We start from the raw sequence: 23,592 nt of genomic DNA on the forward strand, positions 1-23,592 counted from the left end.
GGGGGGGGGGGCACTTTTTTAAGATACGCTGAAGTAACCAAAAGTTCACGCAGTACACTGTAAAAAAAAAACATAATTTTGTAGTTATGATATGGCTTAAAATAAGTTGGAATTTTCAATATATTGTACTTTTAATCCTTTTCAATTCAGCAGCCTTAAGTTTGGAAAATCTTATATCCTATTATTTAAAATAATAAGGTTGTTTTGTCTGAAGCTTATGATCTCGGAAATTACTTCAGTTGTACTTTTCAGGAAAGGCCCATAAATGTCCTTTGCTGGTTTTAAGCTATTTTTCTAAATCCCTCTCCAACCCAACTTAACTCTTCTTCCCTTGAGGCTAGAGGAGAAGAAACTAGTCCTACTATATAAAGAAGTAAGGCTATTTTTGTCTGAAGCTTAAGATCTCAATGACCCGATTGAGTTATACAATTAAGTTAAGCTTCACATAGGTCCCGTGATGGATTCAGGATCATTTATTTTGAGATTTAGATCTTGGGATGGTTTAAGGCTATATTTCTGCGCTTCCATACCTTAACCAATACAGAGACCCTAGATTCTGGGGGCAAAGCCTCTAGTACTTTAATGCTACCCTACTAACAGAACCGATATCATCTCTTTTACAATATAGATTATCATAGGTCCTTGAAAGGTCTATAACTATTTTGGGGAGGCTACCACCCTCCTAAAAGGAATCACCATGCAAAGTTTAAAATCGATAGGACAATTCTAACATGCATAAATCAACAAAAAAAGCTATCCGTTACGGACGTACGGACGGACCGACCCTAATTATACAAAAGCTCGCTTTTAAAAACCTGGAAAAACAAAATGCTCTTTGCATGTTGTTTTTGAAATGTTATATAATACAAATATAGACTTTTTGACTTTTTGTGAAATTGTTTGATATTTTGTGTTTGGTATTGTGCTAAATTATTTATGTTTATGAGATTATTTCGCAATTTTGAGATACTCTTAAAATAAATAAAAATATCTTTCTCTCTTTTTTTCTTTCTCTCCTTTTTCTCTCTCTCTCTTTCTCTCTCTCTCTCTCTCTCTCTCTCTCTCTCTCTCACTCTCTCTCTCTCTCACTCTCTCTCTCTCTCTCTCTCTCTCTCTCTCTCTCTCTCTCTCTCTCTCTCTCTCTCTCTCTCTCTCTCTCTCTCTTGTTATAGCTCCTTTCCTTTATACTCTTAATATTTTTTCGTCCCCTCCCCACTCCCCCTCTCTACAATTACATTATAGCAACCAGCTAAATTCCTTTCTCAAAATGTCCACTTACTACCTACTTTCCAACTAACGTACTGTAAAATACCAAAACAAATAAGTGACATATTTATATTGTGTTAAAAATGGACATTTTACTGTTTAATTTAATTTATCTACTGTATACATTAGCTTTTAGTGCATAGGTTTACATTGAAGTTTGTTCTGCATTTTTAAAAAATAAAATTTACAACCTTTTTAATCAAAAAAGTTAAAATTGTAAAATAAATTTAATAAACATCTTCTTGATATGTATTCAAAAATACTTAACAATAAAAAAGAGGCCTAAAGCAAGGTTTTTGCAAAAAAAAAAGCAATAAAGGGACTTTGGCAAGGATTTTTATGCACGTAAGTAGCGATGAATAATTAAACTAATTTTCATCCACAAAAAGGGTTATTTTGTTTATCATAATTTGTGGGATACTTGAATTTATCTTTCATTTGATTGTAAGAGCTTATAAGATTGTTAATTTAATAGTATTTGTAGAGTAGCTGAACTACCAATAAAAAAAAGTTAGATTTCATTTAATTTTCGTGTTATGGGTTAGTGAAGATAAATTTAAATCTATAGTCTATTTAGAAGAGTTTAATATTTCTATGTTTACGATCAGAGGTGGATTCTTTAAAAAAATTTGCCCCACTAATCGCTTAGTGGGGCAAAATTGTTTTCGTGAAAAATCAAACAATTTTTTTAATAATCCAACTCTGATCTATCTAGAAGATCGTACTGACGTTACTTGGAAGGTTTAGGGTGGGGGGTGGATTTATATTTTAAAAGCATTATATCAGGTTTACGCACAGATCTATAGTAAATATGTATATATAGATAACTACCTCACTCCCTTTTCCAATGACCTTTTCCGTCTGTTATCAAATTGTTTTCTGCTACTTGGCTGTGTTAATATAACCGACACCATTGGTTGATTTTCAATGACCCAATTGAGAGTCGGCACAAGGACACTGCGATGGGGGGATACAGTTATTTAACCGTTTCCTCCTCTAGTGTTACACTCTTATGGTTTACCCTCTTGGACATTTTTGTCTGCGGCGGCTACAAATATTGTAATTCTTGTTTTATTTATTTTAGTTTCTACTGTATAAAGTCAAAGAGAACGCATACATAAAAAGTAAACTTATATAACACAAATATAATGCAATAACTTTGCAGTGAAGCTGCTACTCTACACTATATTAACATAAGTAAGTAGTAATAAAGTCATATAAAAGCTTTGTGTCGAAAATAAGTCATTCACGACATCTTTTTATTTTTTGTCTTGTAGTCGATAGAGCGCGTATCATAACCTTTCTTTTTAACTATTCAACTCTTATCTCTCTCTTTTTATCTTTTGTTCTTTTTCTCTCTCTCTCTTTCCTCCTTTTTCTCTCTTTCTATTTCTTCTTTCTCTCTCTCTCTCCCTCTCTCTTTCTCTCTCTCTCTCTCTCTCTCTCTCTCTCTCTCTCTCTCTCTCTCTCTCTCTCTCTCTCTCTCTCTCTCTCTCTCCCTCTCCCTCTCTCTCTCTCTCTCTCTCTCTCACTCTCTCTCTCTCTCTCTTATGGCGCATGTTTAATGTTTATTGTCTTATTTCCATTGAAATATTTGAATTTTTTAATTAAAACAGCCCTACAAATGGACATAATTTCCTTTATTTGCATACTAATCTAATTAAAACAAATAATAGCATTAAGGGCTGAAGAAAAATCAGTATACTGTTTTCTCAAAATATATATAATTGAAAAGCACGCTTGCTACGCTACCTTATTATGCTTGTTTCAGACAGACTTAAAATGGCTGATATCTTACAATCAAATATACAACGAAATTTAACTGCAGGAATTTATGTCATTTTAAAAGCACAAATAAAAGGATGTTTGTCTGGCTGTTATGGTTCTTCAATTAAAAATTGCCTTATTAAGTTCCCAATTAAGATTCTTTAATAGTACCCAAAGTTTTAGAAAAATCATCCTTAAAATGATTGGCTCAAACATTGAAAACTTCGGGTACTTTAAAATATTGCTTGATTGTTTTAAACTAGAGCAGTGTTCAAACCGCTCAACCAATAGTTTTGATCTACAGTAAGGATAATTTAATTACCAGCCATGTTATGTGCAATGTAAAGTAAATTCATCGTCCTATATCTTATCATTTAAAGACTCTGATTAATTAAACTCATAATTAATCTTTAACAAATTAGGCGACCTCGTAGTTCTTTCTTAGAAAACGTCAGACTATCTAAAAAATATCTACAGAAAGGCTTTGTCGCATAAAAAAGTGACATTAAATGCTACTAGCAGAAAAGGTAGAAAAGAAAGAAAGTATACCCATGCAAACCTTTAGAGGATTAGATGAAAACCAGGTATTAATAAGATTTAGTTTACTAGAGACCAGCTATATAGCCTTTAGGGGCTCTGTATTTGAAGGGGGATGGGGGGTTGCAGAAGATTAGTCCACTCTATAAAGTAATAAAAGCTGATTTAGTAACAAGAATCTTACTCTTTTTATAACTCTAGCGGCTGAGCCTCTAGAACATACAATATGAGACCTTTCTAAAAAGCATAACTAAATCGGACCAGCCATTTCCAAAATTCTTTGCTTAAATAAAAAAACCATACTACTTTATAATATAAACTGAATAAATTGTAGCTTATTTCCTGTATAAGATATTTTGTCAACATTGTTTTCATCTAGACTCTGGCAATTGTTGTTTTGAAATAAGGCAGTTATCAATGAGGATTTAGTCTTAGACTTACCAACCCTAGTTATAGAGTAGCCTTGCCCTTATTACTAAATATAAACACTTAAAAATTTAATCTCCTCATATCAAATACAAACAATCCTTGTTTCAATTATTTTAATTTCAAAATGGTATCATATCAAAATGAATAAATAGCAAGGATGACAACATCCATAAGTAGCGAAGCACGAAAAATCATGGATGGGAAAACAGAGTATTAGTTAAAATAAATAATTTTATATTTTGAATCATGACTGACAGAACCACAGTCAAAGTTGATTACATTTGGTATAGAAAATCTTCACAAAGAAGATCAGCCGTTTGTTCTGCGCCTCTAGCAGTTAGGGGCTCTATACTCAAAGGGATATGAAACGGCAAAAAATACCCTAAAACTATATCAAACTAGATAGATAGATAGATAGATAGATAGATAGATAGATAGATAGATAGATAGATAGATAGATAGATAGATAGATAGATAGATAGATAGATAGATAGATAGATAGATAGATAGATAGATAGATAGATAGATAGATAGATAGATAGATAGATAGATAGATAGATAGATAGATAGATAGATAGATAGATAGATAGATAGATAGATAGATAGATAGATAGATAGATAGATAGATAGATAGATAGATAGATAGATAGTTAGATAGATAGATAGAAAGAAAGAGAGAAGATGAGATAAGATATATAGATTTTAAATACGTTCATATTGCATGTTAATGAATTGACAAACAGCATGTAATTTTTAAAGTGATGCTTCGCTACTAAAATAAGTATCTATTGACCAGACTTATTTTATAATTAAGTATGACTATGAAATAATTCCACTTACTACTTATGTAACACTGTATCACTGTAATATCTTGATATATTATGTTGATATTTCATTATTTTGCAATACAATTGTTCATAGATTCAAAGAACAAGTGTGGTATTCGGCAACCGTGAGCCATGCCTATGGCAACCCTGACCGGGGTTGGGGGAAGGGCCAAAGGCCCTCCCCCGAGTCCTGGGGAAGGGGTCTGTTTATTATTTAGTGATTGCTAGAGAAGCGTAGCTTCTCTATAGTATAGGTGTCCACGTCTGTTCACACTGCCGTAGTCATTTTGAACTCTGGTGTCTGCCATTTATTCTAGGCGGATACCACACAAGTTTGAAAACATCCATTAAAAGACAAACAAAAAATGACTTGAATTATCTAAAGACTAAAATAAATTGATTAACAATTGGACAGACAAACATAATTAGTTTATAGAGTTGCCGTGTTAAAGATAAAAAATTTAAATACATCTCTTTATTTATTATAGGAAGGAAATCTATCAGAAACCAAAAGAAAAGTATCTGATAGAGCTATGGAGACACTAGGTATGATTATTTGCTATAGGCACAGCCCAATAAAATGTTAAAGGGTTTTCAAAACGTCAAAACAAGAATGTTAAACAAAATGAAATGGATAAACAACTCTTCTTTTGTTACAGACTTGCTACTCTTCAAAATTTTAAATCTTTATGCAAGGTTTGAAAATGATAAGGAAAATGCTAACAAGTACATTTATATGCAATTTATTTTGAAACTAAGGACGTAAGATGCACACTATCATAATAGGTGATGCCTCCCCTTTTTTTAGATCCTTCAAGGTTCAAACTCTCCTGTCAAAAACTGATTTTAATAATATATATACTTTAAGTAAATGTGTCAGAGACTGTGCTGCCTGGAATCAGTACAACCTACGCTAATTTCACTTCAACCCAGGTAATATATCTGCCAGGTATCAGTACAATATATGCTAATTTTACTTCATCCCAGGTAATTTATATTTATAGTAATCGATCATTCATCTATAATACAAAGTAGACCGATGTCTGTCTGTCTGAAGCTTAAGATCTCAGCAACCACTGAACTGATTGGACTCAACTCTGCTGGTCCTGTGATGGTTTTAAGCTATTTTCTTATTTTCTAAAAAAATAACCCGCTATTGAGCGATTTTCTTATTTTCTAAAAAAAAAATACCCCCCCCCCCCAAAAAAAAAATACTTTCTCTTTTTAAATTTGGGAGGGGGATTCTCATTACCTCTTGGGGCGAAGCCACTAGTATAATATAAATTAGTAAAGATTTTTTTGTCTGAAGCGAAGGATCTCGCTTACCGCTAAACCGATATGGCACTGCCTTTTCAGTGAATTTTTTTATAAGTCCAGTGAATGCTTTTAAAAAACTTTTTTGGGGTAGGATACATCAACCATCCAACATTTAAAAATACAATTGAAAGTAGAGGGTCGAATTCCCTCAATCTCCCTTTCAAAAGTGTTCCTAGAAACCTATAGGGGCGTAGCCGCTAGTAGAATATAAAGTAATAGGCTAAAGATCTCGGAAATTTTTGGATTGATTATGTTGAGGGAAGTTTTTTAGAGAAGCTTCTTGGAGGTTTTATAATGTTTTCCTAATCTTCTCCGCCCTTTCGTTGAGGCTAGGGGTCGAGCAACTGCTGTATATTAACAACTACTGTATATCAAAGAAGTTGATATTGAAAAAGCAGGGATTGGTCTTATTATGTACGTTTAATTATTCAACTTTGGGCGGCTAAGAACTTAAATGATTGTAGTAATCCTTGATATAAAAGAAACAAGATGTGTGTCTGTCTTCACCAAAAGATCCAACTAACCACTTAACCGATTTGGTTCTCCTTTACAGTAAAGATTTATGTAAATTGGAAATGTTATAACTACTTTTATGGATGTTATCTCAATATTTCCAATATAAATCACCAATGTAAAAATACCTTCACCCCAAAATATTTTATTCTTACTTTTTCTAACTAAATGGAAAGAAGCTGGTCGACCCAAGATGCCTCTAGATGCAATTCAAAACAACTTGAACAGACAGAATTTGTTAACAATACCAAAAAAAGTAGTTTTTGCCCATAAACCTATCCAGAAAAATTGTAGTCACATTTGCAAACACACATGAAGATCTAATTTCAATATGAGAACACATTGAAATTGAAAAAATATATGTATAATGACAACAGTACATATATTAACAATTTTAGGAAGCTCCTTTGTTTTCGCTTGTTTTGTTTTTTAAAAGGGTAAAATTTGCAAAAATCATCATCATGTTCATCCTACTTGTTGCTGAACTTTTTTTTGATTTCCTTCTTTAGGTTAGGATTGTTTTGTGGGTCTCCGCAGGGTTAGGCCTTTGTTGAAAGAATAAATATAATGATGTACATGCTTTTTATTTTTGTAGGAATAAGTTACATCTACCCCCCCCCCCAAAAAAAAAAAAAAAAGAAATAATTACATTGAGGGAAGTGATAACCACCCTAAAATATATTTTTTGTGTAAAATAACTTAAGAGATAACCTGATAATTAAAAACCAAAGGCTTTGAACATGGCTTCAAAGATTTTTCGGAGAGGGAGATGGTGTAATACCCCCTCCACATAAAAATGTTTTCTAGATTGTGCTTAACAACGGATTCATTGATTAGTCTGATAAAATGGAAAGGACAATTCTAGAAAGCCTCTCATAGCGAACTTACAGACGTTCACATGAAGGCATTGCTTTTAAAAATAAAAAGACAAGTATACCTTGAAGTATTTGAAAATCTAGTTACTTCCTTCTTATCTTTTTTACTTCAAATAACACATTTATTTTTAGTCGCAATATCACATGGAATTTTGGTTTTATTTTGCAAAAATTAAATATAATTTATTATTTATTAGTCTCTTGCTTAAAAAGATTGAACTTTTCATATAATGTTTTTCAAAAACCATAGAATTTGATGAAAAACAAGGATGACAACATCCATAAAAGCGAAGCACTGAAACGGTAGGACAAACGGACATTAACACTTGTATAGTGTTAGAACTTAATTATCGTAATATAAATTTATAAGAGTCAAAGCAAAATTGTAAGTAAATTTGATGTAAAACTGCTTGATACAGGATAATTTTTATGGACATACTTACATTTTAAGGGCTTGATTATAGAGTTGCTTCGCTTATTACATTATACTTTGTTGTCCCCGGAATCAATATACAAAAAATCAGATCAATCCGATGATTTGATCACATAAAAATTTGTTGTTAAAAAAGTAAAAAAATCAACATGTTTAAAATGGACGTACGGACATTTTGGTAATGATTATAGAGTTGCTACGCTTTCTAAATCGTACCTAACTACTACAGGAATCACCATGCAAAATTTGAAATCGATAGGACAATTCTAACATGCCTAAATTAACGGAAAAAGCTATCCGTTACGGACGGACGGACGGACGGACGTACGGACGGACGGACGTACGGACGGACGTACGGACGGACGTACGGACGGACGTACGGACGGACCGACCCTAATTATAGAAAAGCTTCGCTTTTAAAAATATTAAATGGTTAGTTAAGGTTAGGTTGGCTTGAGTAAGTTTGTGATTTGTTTAACTCCAAGCTGGTATTTGATTCCTAATCCGCAATGCCGCATGGGTTCTAGTTCCCGGCAGGGGCTGGCCACTGGGGTGAAGTTTGGAGGTGTAAACCTGTGTGGCTGGAATTACAAGTTGATTATTTCAAAATAATTGTGTTTCAAGCTAATTTAGTCATTAAATTCTTCTTTTTCTATTTGAATGGCTTAAAATGATTATTTTCGTTCCCTACATTTTTACGTAATAAATATATCCTATTATAAATTTGGGCATGTTAGAATTGCTCTTTCGATTTCAAACTTTAATTTTCAGAAGGCTGATTTCTGTATAAAAGTTTATTGATTTATATTCGCTGAGACGCTGATAATGTTCATAAAAACCTAGTGTCTGATTTTAGAGCTATGTATTAATGAGTGTTCTCATTCTTGTTTTTCTAAGTTTGAATTCAATACAAGTTAAATCATTCATTTCCAACATTTATCATTTTGCTCTAAAAGATCCTAACAGGCATAATTATCCTTTTTAGAATCCCTAAATAAAGCTAGGGATAAAAAGAGTTTGATTTCGTAGAACCTAGTAAAAGTGTCTGACTCTGATTGCGACGTAAAAAAAATTATCCTATGAGAGGCCACTATAAATTTTACCATTGGTCAATTACAGTGAATAATGGCCTCTCATTGGCAAATTTTTTTACGTCATAATCAGAGTCAGACACTTTTACTAGGTTCGGTTTCGTACAGTATATATTCTGTACACATGTGTAGTTTATTTAATAAAATCTACAAAACAAAATTATTATAAAATCAAATATTAATATAACTTTTCAAAGCATAATTAATTTGAGGACAATGGGCAATTTATGATACTAGTCCTCAAAGTTTTATAATGCCGTTTTTTTATTAGTTGACTTTACAACGTTGGGGGCTTTTATTGGATTTTGATTGTTTGGTTCATTAAGTTGAATGTCTAAACGTTTCAACCAATAATTTTATTCGACAAAAGAAGTAGTTTTGTGTATCATCATTAGGGATATACATCGATTTATCGTACATTTTCTTTAGTTCTTTAGATCACTGGATTATTATTACCTTTTCTTTTTTGAGCTTGCGTATATTATTAGGCTACTAGATAGCCATCATCACCTAAACTTGACCTTAATAATCCACCAGTCAATAATCAAGACCAACTTTTGCATAGAAACGGAGAATAAACTGTTTAGGGGTAGCTTTTATTTCACGGCCCGTTTTACCACTCCATAGACAGAAATAATGCGTCTTCTAAAGAAACAAGTCCGTATAAAGTAGTAGGGGCTTCTGAAATCAATATTAAAGTAAAATATTTCTTTTGGTAGATAATTTTGGACAATTGCCCCCTATTAAATATATATTTTCCACCTCGTAATGTAGACAGTTTTCGGTGTATATGAAAATTTTAAAAAAAATATGATATTAAATCCTGTTTTGTTGGCCCCAAGTGAACAAAGTCCAGGGCCAATCATAAAATGTCCTATTTATATTTTTTGTGAAAAGTTTTATGATGAGGTTCAGAAAGAAATTTAAACACTATTGGCTATAAGATATAACGCTCCCTTAAAAAGTAAAATCTATCAGTAGAATAGAATATAAATGATGATAGTGTTCTACTATTTATCTATACATTGTGATGGGCCATTGGACTGTAAATCATACTAACCCCTAAAGTTTCAAAAAGAAGTTTTTTCATTCGTTGGCTTATTAACTTAAGGGACTTCTACTAAACCTTGTTGGAGCTTTACCCAAACTTTTCCACCAATAATTGTAATATACAAAAGAGTTAATATGGCTAATTATAATTGTGGCTGTAAATAAATTTATCGTTCATTGTCTTTTCAATGTTCATTCTACCAGAATCTTAAAAGTATTCAAAAGTTATGACAATTCTAACATTTTATGTGGCAAAAAATGTGATGATCATTGTAGATTTGAATGAAAGTTTGTCACAATCCCCAGCAACAACAGTTACATTTAAAACTAAGAGACATGGCTTTCAAATTATTTAAATTTAGTTAATGACAGTACAAACCTTTAAAATCTAATAGCAAAACAAGGAAATTGTATCTTTAAGTAGCGCAGCAAAATAATCTAAGAAATAATTTTTGCTATGTTCAATTATAATTTAAGAAAGCTTTTTATGTATTTTTCATAAATAATCCAACTATAGATTTATAGAGGCAACGGCATGCAGAGGATTTTAACCCAAAATTTTGACACCTTTCCTGACTCCTGGGGGGGGGGGGGAGGTATTAGTTTGTATTACAGACAACAAGAGGGTTATATTATTAGTGTCAGGGTGGTGGATACACCTCCCTTGCTGTCTACCCACCCACTTAAAAGTAAAAAAAACTCCATGAATTGGTGAATTGACGCGCGAAGCGCACAAATTATTTTCAACATCCCCTTCAAGTTTAAAGGTGGTGTGATTTTTCTATGCTGACACCCCCTCCTGACTTGGCTGTATTAGGGGGGTTTATCAGTGGGGTGTTAACCATTGTCAAGGAGATGTAGGGGGATGTATCCATCCCTCTTAATTTTGCCAGGGGTTAGATAGACCCACCTACATCCCCCACCCCCCGTTTTTTAGCACGCCTCTGTAGAGGGTTAAATGCTTAAAGCTTAAGTCAAATAAATTAGGTTTTTTTGCATGTCGTTTTTTACACCTTTCAAATAGTTTTATTTTTCTTTCGTTTGAGCTATGTTTTGGGGTTTGACTTTTCCTTGTTTTACTACTAGAATTGAAACGTACTATTTTCTAAAAGACCAATTATATCAGGCATTAACGTATAAGTAAAGTAATAAGAGAAAAAGATAGCTTTGAAAATTATTATATTTGATGGACAATTTTAACCTTCAAGTCAAAATCACATTGTAATGAAATTGACTCAAAACATAAATTGCCATCAATTACATTAAGTGTTTGTGAATGTGAAATTATTTTCTTAGTTTTAATAAAGGTTAGAATAGCCCCACAGGGTTCATATTTTATGTGGGGGGGGGGGGGGGTTCCTCGTCAACAAATAGCTTTGAGTGAAGCCATTAATTTGTATTTTAAAGACTTAAGTAGGTATATATTTCATCGTATTATAGACAGATTTCGTTGGATATCATAAACAATATATGATTAAAACCAAATTTGTTTTAATTTTATGATTTTATTTTAATGTTAGCGGGAAATTGTTTGTAATACGATGCTATACATTATTTTTCAGTATGATTTAGAAGCGAATATTAATCAGTTTCGAAATCACACTGAAAACAAAAATATTTTCTTTTCCCTTTCCTTGTGGATGGACAGGGCAACAGCTTTTTTGAGTATAGCAACAGGTCAATTAAACCAACTTTTTTTGCAGGAATTATGGGGAAAAGCCAATTATCAATTTAATAGTAACAAAATGTCTTTGTATCTGTCTGATTATAACTAATTTTGGGAAGGGTACCAAGAGAAATTTTCCTGGAAAAAATACTCCCATAAGATATTTGTTAATAAGTTTTTCTTTTTAAAACTAAAAATTTAAAGTTGAGAGTTACACACACACACACACACACACACCCCCCCCCTGGGAAGCCGCTGGTATTTTTTTTTTCATGAAAATAATATTACATTAAGATTACAATCTCTCGCCCAAATTTTTACTTAAAATTGATACATTTAAACTAAATTTACCCATAAGCATGAAATTAGAAAATTTGCGAAAAACTTCAGTGCATCCCTGGATAAATTGCAATGTAATATTCTACTAATAAACTCATCCATAAATAAAAGACATATATATATTTATCAAATTCACAAAACAACTTGAGCGTTGACCTTTTTTTAATGACTCCAAATTGTACATATTTAATTAAAAATAATAAAAATTTTAATAGTTATTTCTCGTATCGTATTATAAACGGCTTTCCGCGGATATAGAATGTACAATTATAAGATTAAAACTAGTTTTTTAGCCCCGTGGTGCCGAAGGCACCGGCTAAAAAAACTGGTTTTAATCTTATGATTGTACATTTCTATATATTTATAGAAAACTGGATATAATACGATGCTAGACATAGTTTTTTCGTATGGATGAGAACCGGTTCCTATCCACCGGATTCGAATGAATACGAGAAAAAAATTTACATGTTTTTTACAAGAATTATTTTTTACTTAAAATTGGCAATATTGCCCTTTATCTTATCTTCAACGAAAAAATGTATTTTTTTTACTAAAAAAACTTATCCGTTCAGCCCTGGATAAATGACATACATACACTTATCAATTTCACAAAAAAACTTGAGCGTTGACCTTTTTCTAATGACTCCAAATTGTACTACATATTAAATTAAACATAATAAAAACTAAAAAAATTCTTGACATGTTTTCTACAAGATTTATTTTTTACTTAAAATTGGCAATATTGCACTTTATCATTTCTTCAACGAAAAAATGTATTTTTTTTACTAAAAAAATTTATCCGTTCAGCCCTGGATAAATGACATACATACACTTATCAATATCACAAAAACTTGAGCGTTGACCTTTTTCTTATATAAACTTTTAACTGTACATTGTACGCAGCTTTAAAACTACTTTTTAGTCGTTGTTGTTACAGTTACTCTATAAGCAAGCAACTTAACTCTTTAAAAACCACCCTAATGGGTTTAAGTATTACGAATTATTAGGTACTTGCTTACATGTGGTAGACTGGAGCACCGAAACCCCCCCCCCCCCGCTTAGTTTTGACAAAAATCAAAAATAAGCGGGGGGGGGGGGGGTTCGGTGCTCCGGTCTTCACATGTAAGCAAGCACCAATTATTATATGAAAGACAAATTTCTGTAGCAAAATTACAAACTTAATTGTTATTTATCGCATCATATTATAGACAGCTTTCTTTTGATATTATAAAGATGTAAGACTGAAACCAGTTTTGTTAGACCCAAAGGGCCGAAAGCCCAGATTAACAATTAATCGGTTTCGAAGCTAATTGGAAAACAACTTCTTTGACAAAAATATTTCCAAAATTGTTTTACATTTCATATTTGATCGGACATTACCAATCTTTTACTAATTCGTATTATGTGGACAATTTTATGTTTGATTGATAGCTAGCAAATTATATTAAGTGAGAAAAAATTAGATAAATTTACCGGCTATTATACCATCCCTGCCTCCCAGGGTTTTATTTCATGGTAACAATTCTTGTGCCAATTATTTTAAAGCGGTAATTTTTTTAACAAGATAGATTTTGACCATGTATGTCCAGATTTAAACTTAAATAATTACCATATAGTCGATATAATTCATTATAATTTTGTGTCGCCATTTTGTTTATATAAATTTGACAACATTTTACTTTAAGACTTTATTTTATATGTACTGACAAACTAAAACTTAGATTATCTACACTTCAAAATAGTACAAATTGATCCAAATTTAAAAACCAGAAAATAAAATTATAACTTCCCTATCCATACTAGTAGTATTTTTATAAAAGAATTAATAACATGTAGACTACTTATTAAGAGGCAAAGCTTCTCTAAGATTTACTATGTCTCTTTGTCTTTCTATCCGTCTGTAACGCTTTTGTAACCGTTTTCCTTCTATGTCTTTCTTTTCCCTATTTTTCTTTCCGTTGTCTCCTCCTTTCTTCGTTAAGTAACAGGATGTCTTTGAGTCTGTATTTCTGTTTTAACCGAAGGATCTCGCTAACCGCTGAACCTAATTGGTTTTCCTTTACAATGTAGCTTCTCAGAAGGACAACAAGGTACAATATTATACAGGGTGTTTCAATAGAAACGTTTTTTTCAAATCTTAATTATGCATAGAAAATATAACAATTATATAAAATGCTTTATATATTTGGAAAACCTATTTTGGGACATTTATGTTTCAAATATTTGAAAATGATTTTTTCAATAAATCATGCCTTAAAAACCGGTTTTTCCAAGGGCCTTATTTTTGAAGATTTAGGGATTTCAGGTTGTGGAAAAAATGTTCACATTTTTAAAATTCAAATTGCGAAGCTTGTATTAATAGTAGAAAAACGCCATGCATATCGTTAGAATTTTCATAAACTCTATTTTTTGGAAATATGAGTGCCATTTTTGTGCTATTTGTAGTTTAGGAGCTACGTTGAAAATTGTGAGAAAGGTTGAAAAGTTTTAAGTAAGTTGGAACATTTTATCACGTAGCTCCTAAACTACAAATAGCACAAAAATGGCACTTATATTTCCAAAAAATAGAGTTTATGACAATTCCAACGATATACATAACGTTTTTCTACTATTAATACAAGCCACGCAATTTGAATTTTAAAAATGTGAACATTTTTTCCACAATCTTTAATTCTGTAAATCTTCAAAAATAAGGTCTTTGGAAAAACCGGTTTTTAAGGCATAGTTTGTTGAAAAAATAATTTCTAATTTTTGAAACATAAATGTCCCAGAATAGGTTTTCCAAATATATAAAGCATTTTATATAATGTTTTTACTTTCTATGCATAATTAAGATTTTTAAAAAAAAACGTTTCTATTGAAACACCCTGTATGTACCTCTGTAATTGTATGAAAGTACGTTCCAATGCAGTATCCTGTATTTACGCTCTTTTGGAACAAATGTGTACAATTTGTTTAGACTTACAAATTAAAGTTCTGCTTATTATTAGTTATAAAACTCTACAAAAGTTATTGTTCGTTTGCCCTTCCTTCAGATTTTAGAGCTTAACTTTTGTGGATATTGTCATCTTTTTTGTTTTAGTCTGGTGGAGAAAAATATGAGACCTCAACAAAATTTGGAAACGAAGTAACTTCAAACTTACCTCTACAGGTTAGCATTTTTGGGTCTTCATCAAAGTAACAAACGAGAACAAAAAACCACCCCAACCCCCAAATTGTTTTTAAAATTATTATAATTAAAATATTTAGGGGTGTGTTTTTATTCTTTATGGCACCTTAGGGGAAACTGCCATATATTTTTTTTAATTAAAATTAAACTTGACAAATCATTTTATAAAAATTGTAGGTATTATTATTCCTAAACGTATTCTACTTTCCCTTCCACTTCTCCATCCTGTTGATGGTGACCTCAGTCAAGTACTCGCTGCTCAACTACCTGTATCAGTTTGTCCTGGTTACCATCCTGGTCGCATTCCTGGTCATCGAGCTGGTCAGGTTGTACCTGGGTTATCTAGGTCAGTAAACCCGCTGCGACTGTGGCATAACGCGTAGCGATTCCGCTAGTTTCCTGCAAGGATTCAGGTTCGAATCTCACCGAGTCATATTTAAAAACAATAAATTGTTTCCCTATGCTGAAAGATTGGGTGCTAGACATTAATAGATAGAGTATGGGGAATGCGTTAGCCTCATATTTATTTTAAAATTAGAACTTACAGACAAAGAACATGTAATTAAAGGGTTGGTGACTGTAAGACGTTTAAGACATACCTAATAGAAAATATAGATGAACATTTTCTTAATTTGCCTGATAGTAACACTATGAAGGAACAATCAGACCACATAATCAGTTAGAAAGAGTACCTGTACACATTTCAGTAGAAAAGGAAGTTACTTTTTCATGTCATCCTTATGAAATATTATAAATATTATTATTAAAGTTAAGAATAGTTACTATCTTAAAATTTGTATTGCTTTTATGATTTTTTTTAAATTCGAGGAAAAAGTCTTTAATACAATGTAATGCTATAATCTGTTCTAATATCTTAATCGGTTTCGAGGCTTTACTGGAAAAATATATTAAAAATATTTAGGTTAAACTTTTTAGGAAATTTGAAAGAAAGAGTTCCTGAACTTGCAGGGTTCTGGCTATTAAGGTAAAAACCGCAAAAAATATCAGCATATTTGACAATCCTTTTTATGAAGAGGCAAGATGTGTGTTTGTCTGTTCGCCAAAAGAACCAACTTATATAGAAGCTCCCTATAGGTCCCTTGAATGTTTTTTGAGCCTTTTAAAAGAAACAGTATTTGTTTTTTTTTGTTGTTTAAAATTAACAACATTACTTACAACTTTTCTTAAAAAGTAATTTACATCTTAAAACAAAATTTATAACAAACTTTTAATGTCTGCCAACCCTATAAGTAAGCACCTAAAATATTTGTTCCAGTTTGGCTTCGAAATCGATTAATATCCGCTGGATTAAGACCGGTTCTCAGCCATACTGAAAAATCATGTATAGCATGCATTACAGACAATTTTCTACGAAAACTAAAATAAAAATTATAAATTAATACTAGTATTGTTAGCTCGGGGCTAACCAAATCTTTACTTTACCATGCATTCTTAACAAGGATGACAACATCCATAAAAGAAAAACTTAAACTTCAGAAGGTATGACAAAAAAATATTAACCCCTGTAGAGTGTTTAAAGTTGATAAGTAGAATATGAATTTATAAATGTTCAAATTCAAATTGTTTAAGGACATACTTACATTTTTAGGACCTATGAGATTGTGCCTTTTTGTCTAAGGAATCATTATTCCAAAAATTAGATGAATAAGCTAATTATATTAAATAAGAATGGTAGTAAAAAGGGTTAAAAAATATACATTTCAAATGGGCCTTTGTCCTAACGCTTTTTAAATCGTACTAATCGGTTACAGGAATCATCAATCCAAGTTGGAAATGGATTAACATGTCTAAATTGACTAAATTAACGATATCAGTTATCCGTTCCTGACGTACGGACGGACAGACCCTAACTTCAAAAAAGCTTCGTCTTTCTTTGATGAATCCCTAACATGTGTCGACAAATCGGTCTGCCGTTGAAGAAATCTTATCTGCTGCAATGCTAAACTTTTTAGTATTTTGCTCCAGCTGCCACTTGTATCATTTCTGCTTTTCAACAGAGATCTAATCCTGGCTCCAATAGAAATTGCAGCAAATATTGTAAGTCACATTTTTTAGTATAGCTTTTGTATAGTTAGGGACTGTTTTTCACTACGTACAGTGCAATAAATAAACTATAATTACTTAAATTTATTTTAAAATGAATTTTTAAAGAAGTTTTGGGATAATTTTTAAATTTTTATTTGTTTATTAATGTTTTTACATCTTATTTATTTGTTCTTTTTATAGAATTTAAGGAGAAAGACTAAACTACATAACTTTTGTGTCACTTTTGAGGAAGGCGATTCCTGTGACGTCATATATTTCGGAAAAGAAAAAGGGAAGAGGGGGGAAATTTTTTTCAAAAGAGATGGGAGAAAAGGGAATCATCTCCCTCAAAAGTGACACAAAAGTTATTTAGTTTTAGTCTTTCTCAATTTTAGGAACATTATCATTTTGATAATTTGCACCAAAAACTTTTACAAAATAAAGATTTATGCAATTTGCCTTCAAATACCTTTTTCTTTTAGATAATGTTTATATTCATAATTTCTGAACTGATTGTTGGATTTATGGCGCTAAGAAAAATGGCGAGATATCAAGCTTTTAGGTAACAAAATAATAATACATTTAATTACGCCTGTATGTTGGTCAAGGCATACTTTTTATGTAATCAAATTACCTTCGTAAACAAAATGCATAATTGTGATTAAATGTTAAACACAGTTAAAATCCATTTAATTACATTCTGACAAATGATAAAATTTTATTGTTAATGACAACAACGTTAAGGAAGCAAAACTTTATGGAACACATTTTGTGTGTTAAAATCTTTATCTTTAAACTTATTTATTTTCAAGTATGGCTTCGAAACCGATTTATATCCGCTGTTTTAGAAACGGTTCTAAGCTTTAAGGAAAAATCATGTACAGAATCGTATTACAAACAATTTTCCTCGAAGATTAGAATAAAAATCATAAATTTATACCAGTTTTGTTCACCCGGGCTATCGGCCACCTAGGGGCTAACAAAACTTGTTTTAATCTTATACTTTTTAACTGCAATATCCGCGGAAAGCTGTCCATAATACGATGCGATAAATAACTATTATTTAGATACCATGTTGAAGCCATGACAGACAGCAAGGTGTATGGATATATTAATATGGATAAATAACTATTATTTAGATACCATGTTGAAGCCATGACAGACAGCAAGGTGTATGGATATATTAATATGGATAAATAACTATTATTTAGATACCATGTTGAAGCCATGACAGACAGCAAGGTGTATGGATATATTAATATGGATAAATAACTATTATTTAGATACCATGTTGAAGCCATGACAGACAGCAAGGTGTATGGATATATTAATATGGATAAATAACTATTATTTAGATACCATGTTGAAGCCATGACAGACAGCAAGGTGTATGGATATATTAATATGGATAAATAACTATTATTTAGATACCATGTTGAAGCCATGACAGACAGCAAGGTGTATGGATATATTAATATGGATAAATAACTATTATTTAGATACCATGTTGAAGCCATGACAGACAGCAAGGTGTATGGATATATTAATCAGGAAATAACTATTATTTAGATACCATGTTCAAGCCATGACAGACAGCAAGGTGTATGGATATATTAATCAGGAAAGCATTTATCTTTTAAAAATTAATATTTTACTAATATGTAAAGTATTTTAAACCAAGATTGATATAATCCATTTGAAGAAGCGTTTCGGAGCCGTTTGATTTTGGTGCGGCTCTGACTCCAGCTCCGGCTCCGACCTAAAATAAAAAACATTTTTATTTTTGACTTTTGAAGGTTTTAAAAGTTCAATATTTGATAAAAATGGACTTGGAAAACTTAAAAAGGGCATTTGCACATGACAAAACAGAGTTACCAAATTATAATTTATAAAAACTCTCTTTATTTATCTAGTCCAGAACTGGACCGTTTTTTTAACGAAAACTACGGCTCCGGCTCCAGCAAAATATGGCGGCTCCACGGCTCCCGGCTCCGGCTCCGAAACACTGATTTGAAGCGCAGCCTTGCAGCAATTTAAGATTGGTGGATATTGTCTCCTCTTGTTACTACTTTAAACTGTTACATATATTACAAGTAATATATGGCAAATAAATTTTTCTTATTTTAGTAATGGTGATACAACGTTAAAATTAATTGCAATATTACAGATTTAATCTTAACAACTTTTTTTATTTTTTTTATTTATAAGGGGTATATTGTTCCATTTTTTAAAAATTTCTTGCGCAGGAACTAACCTGTACTATAACATAACCTAAAAAACACAGAAAAAGGTTAATCTGCGATACCTATGCACTAAGTTGTCCTTGTAATCATAAAGATAAATGTTCATCTCAGGCTTTCTCAATGGAAAACATTCAAAAACTGGATTAGAAATTATAGTTTTTAAATTATTTTTAAATTATATTGTAAGTGTATTTAATTATATATTATATATGTGTATAAAATAAATCATAAACTCAAATCTTTAAATTTTTCGCAAGAAAGAATATATTCTCAAGTAGCGAACCTTATTAAAGAAATAAGAATAAGAAATAAGTTAACATAGGAAAATTGGGGAAGTGAATGATATAGCCTAAAAACCATCTGATATAAAGTTAAATTTCCTTAAAATAAAACTTATAAAATAGTAATTGCATGTAATTTGTTTGTCCACTAAGATCTCAAAAACTAAGGTGCGATGTAAAGCAAAAGCTTCAAGTATTATAAAAAGTACAATTTTACCTGAGTAGAGTACAATTGATTATTTTCCTTAAATTCATGACCCGGCGGCCGCAGCCATTTTAAGCTGCGAATTATAACAATCAACAGCTGTATATTACGGCATGTATTTATAGATGTAATTTTCAGTCTATGAAATTATCAGTAGGGTTGGGCCGGATACCGGATACCGGATATCCGGCTAAACCCTAATTATCAGTCGTAAAATAATGACATATAAACCGAAGAAGCCAGCTAGCCGCATTGATAGATTACTGTACGAAAAAGTATTGGCTATATTATGGAAATAATTATTTACTCAGTCGACATTGTTTTTCTTCAAGGCAAATTTCGTTTGTCTAAATTACATTCAAACCACGCTTAAGAAGTTAAAAAAAAATTTAAAATTTATTAACAACCCGCAGCCACAACAATGCACAGCTGCCGCTATCCACTAGAACTAAGTGCGGCTGCGGTACTCATCATTTATTAATCCACACATGTGTGTGTGTGGGGCTAAAATTTGCTAATCTGGAGTAGAGAAAGGATTATAAAATATTTTGAAAGGAACTGCTGAGCAAGGAATAAAAGTTATGGCGTGCCAAAATATTATACAAAAAACAAGGATGATAACATCCTTAAAAGGGAAGCTCTAAAACCAGAAGGAAGGACAAACGAACAGTAACTTAATCAGCGGATAATCAATTTAAAGGTCTATAAAAAATACATGATACTTTATTATGACATACTTTTATTCTTAGGAGTTAATTATAGAGAAGACGAAGAAAGTCCCTCAAAAAAATTCTGACGTCATAAAAAATGAGGGATGAGGAGAGGAATCCTTAAAGGTTTTTAAAGGAAAGAAAACCTTTAAAAAAGAGATGGATAATCCCTCATTTTCATGACGTCATATGCTGACTTTCTACGTCTTCATTATAGAGATCCTCCAGATAAACAGGATACTTTTATTACACAAAAGGCCGTTTTCCAAAAATTTGAAAACCATCTCGAATAATGTACGTAGGGGCTTTCTGATATCAATTATAGAGTTGCAACGCTTCCTAACTGTTATTAGAATATTATGTCTAAATTACGGAAAAATATCCTTTACGGACGGACAAATCGACCCAATTTATAGAAGCTTCGCTTTTAACTAGGATAATAATCTTAATATAATTACAAGGATGTTTGACTGTATTAATTCTCTTAAAAACCCCCTCCCATTAATTTTATTTACACAGTGTTTAATTTAATTAGGCCCTATAAATTGTTTACTTAACTTTGATTATTTGTATTAAAATTTAGAAGACATGTAAATGTATGTCTGTTTTTGGTCCATTTTGTAAATATAACACCCTCATAACATTTCACAGGACCAGTTTTTGTTCAATGTCAAATAGTAGACATTAATCAATGAACCATCCAAAATGTTTCATAAGGTAATAACAGAAAAGGTTGTCGATGATATAAGTGTACAGAATAAAGAATGCAGGGCTCGGCAGCCATGCGTCAGCCGCGTGTAAGCCACAGTAAAATCATCACAATATAAATTTAAGTTTCAGCTGGATGTCCATCTTCTTTTTTTGAACAAAAATGGGTTTAAATTTTCATCATTTCAGGTAATATTGGGACTAATTTTTCTATATTTATCTCTCCTAATATTTGTTTTACACTGATGACTCCTAGAACGACAATGTACAATGATATAAGCGATGCAAGTATGTTTATAAAGAAGCATTCTGTTTATATTTTATATAAGAAGGTGTCCTAACTTTTTTGATTAAAAAAAATAGCTAGTCGGTGTTTTTAGTAAGTAGTAGATGTAAAATTGAATTTAAAATTTAGATATTCAATCGTTTTTTTGTAGACCTCTTATTTTTGAAGTAATTTGAGTTTTTTTTAATAAAGTTGGTTTTAAGGTACTAAAACGCAACAAAGAAAGAAGAAAATTGCCATTATGAACAAAAATAGTAAGATCTAAAATTTTCTTCTTTTTTTGTTGCGTTTAAGTTTTATAAAAAAAATAAATTACTTCAAAAATAAGAGGTTTACAAAAAAAACGATTGCATATATAATTTCTATGGATCACTTACATCTACTACTTACTAAAAACACCGACTAGCTATTTTTGAAAAAAAAATCTAAAAAGTTCTTGGAACTGTTTAAATTTAAATATTAGTTTGTCTAACAAATGTCATTTCATTACATATATGCCTTTTCAACAAGGTCTTTATATTTCGGTGTACTTTTTCAATCAAATCTTATGTATTTTTCACATTATAAAATTTTAAAAATTATGAAATTTTTTTAACCATAGAGTTGCGTAACATCTTTTGCGGCTAGGGTAATTAATAACACGACAAGGAAAGGGGTTTCCAGAATCGCTTCAAACTTAATTTCCAATGGACTAGAACCGGTTCTCAGTCATTCTGAAAAATCTTGTATAGCATCGTGTTACAGACAATTTTCTACGAATATCAAAATAAAATCATAACATTAATACCAGTTTTAATCTATTTTTCATTTTGATTTATACGGAAAGCTGTCTATTATACTAACTATTTAATGGATTGTGCAGTTTATGACAGTTAATTTGAGACTACTATACTTTAATTTTAACAAGTTGCTTCACCCCTAGCCTCTATGGGAGGACAGGATTCCGAGAGTTTTAACTTCATACAAAAAAATTTATATTATATTATGTTATATATTACAAGATACAGGATTTATTAGGATATATCCTAAAATGAAGAACTCAATTTGTTAAATGGTGGTTAAAGTGAGATCTCAACGGGCAGTCCACAAAATCTACTACTTTTTATTTCAAAAAAAATTAAATTTCACCATTTCACTATTTCGTACTTTTTTCCTTATGATATTTTCACAGACAAACTTAATTCATTAAGCAGCTTTGCTCCAGAGCAAACCATTTTAACTTTCTTTTTAATATTTATTTTGTGCAATTTTAGATTTACAGTACACTGGTTATTTTCGGTTATTTGTAACAAAGCTACTCTAAAAGTCTATTGTTTTTATAAAATCATGATAGGGTTGTACACACTAACAGTGTACAAACAATTTTGGTAAGTAAATGTATTTTGCAGCTGTGACTGAACTCAATGAAGTTGAGACTGGGTGTGGCGGCGACTTATGGTGGTTGAATTAAAAAAGCTGCCTATTCTTTTTATAAGCTGCATATCTTTCCCAAATCCCTACGGTTATTTCCTGCTGCTACTTCTGAGCTGGATTTTTAAAATCATTTAATGCTGCAACTGCCAGTGCTGGCAATAAAATATGGATCTTTATAATATTTTACGACCGAGCAATGCCGTCTAAATAGCGGCACACCTAATAGATAAACGATATTACCAGACCATTAATTCATTAACTATCTTCTATAATACAAAGTAGAACGATGTCTGTCTGTCTGTTTGTCTGTCTGTTTGTAGCGAAGGATCTCGCTGACCGCTGAACCGATCGGGTTCTCCTTTACAGGGTAGCTTTTCATAGGTCCCGGGAAGGTTTATAATTTTTTTCTTGGTGGGGGGGG

At 31.5% G+C, this 23,592-nt stretch overlaps 1 protein-coding gene across 1 annotated transcript; it reads left to right on the top strand.

The window, feature by feature from the left end:
• Positions 1–3,041: 3,041 nt before the first annotated feature.
• LOC145330805 (transmembrane protein 17B-like) lies at positions 3,042–23,208 on the top strand. Its single transcript, XM_080175470.1, has 11 exons — positions 3,042–3,090; positions 3,552–3,617; positions 5,315–5,372; positions 5,695–5,759; positions 15,193–15,261; positions 15,457–15,625; positions 16,216–16,264; positions 17,253–17,337; positions 17,808–17,887; positions 18,895–18,950; positions 23,147–23,208. The coding sequence occupies exons 1-11, from the start codon at positions 3,049–3,051 to the stop codon at positions 23,206–23,208; spliced, it is 801 nt and encodes a 266-aa protein (XP_080031596.1). The 5' UTR covers positions 3,042–3,048.
• The last annotated feature ends 384 nt before the right edge of the window (positions 23,209–23,592 follow it).

This window comes from Acartia tonsa, chromosome 10, assembly GCF_053477335.1.
Source record: "Acartia tonsa isolate MP-2025a chromosome 10, ASM5347733v1, whole genome shotgun sequence".
Lineage (NCBI taxonomy): Eukaryota > Metazoa > Arthropoda > Copepoda > Calanoida > Acartiidae > Acartia > Acartia tonsa.

Bases quoted from the DNA above. Each gene is read 5' to 3' on its own strand.
- LOC145330805 (XM_080175470.1), top strand. From the start codon at position 3,049: ATGGCTGATATCTTACAATCAAATATACAACGAAATTTAACT. The intron at 5,760-15,192 runs GTAATATATCTG...TTTTTGTTTTAG, and splicing joins CTAATTTCACTTCAACCCAG to TCTGGTGGAGAAAAATATGA. The intron at 18,951-23,146 runs GCATTTATCTTT...TGTATTTTGCAG, and splicing joins TGGATATATTAATCAGGAAA to CTGTGACTGAACTCAATGAA.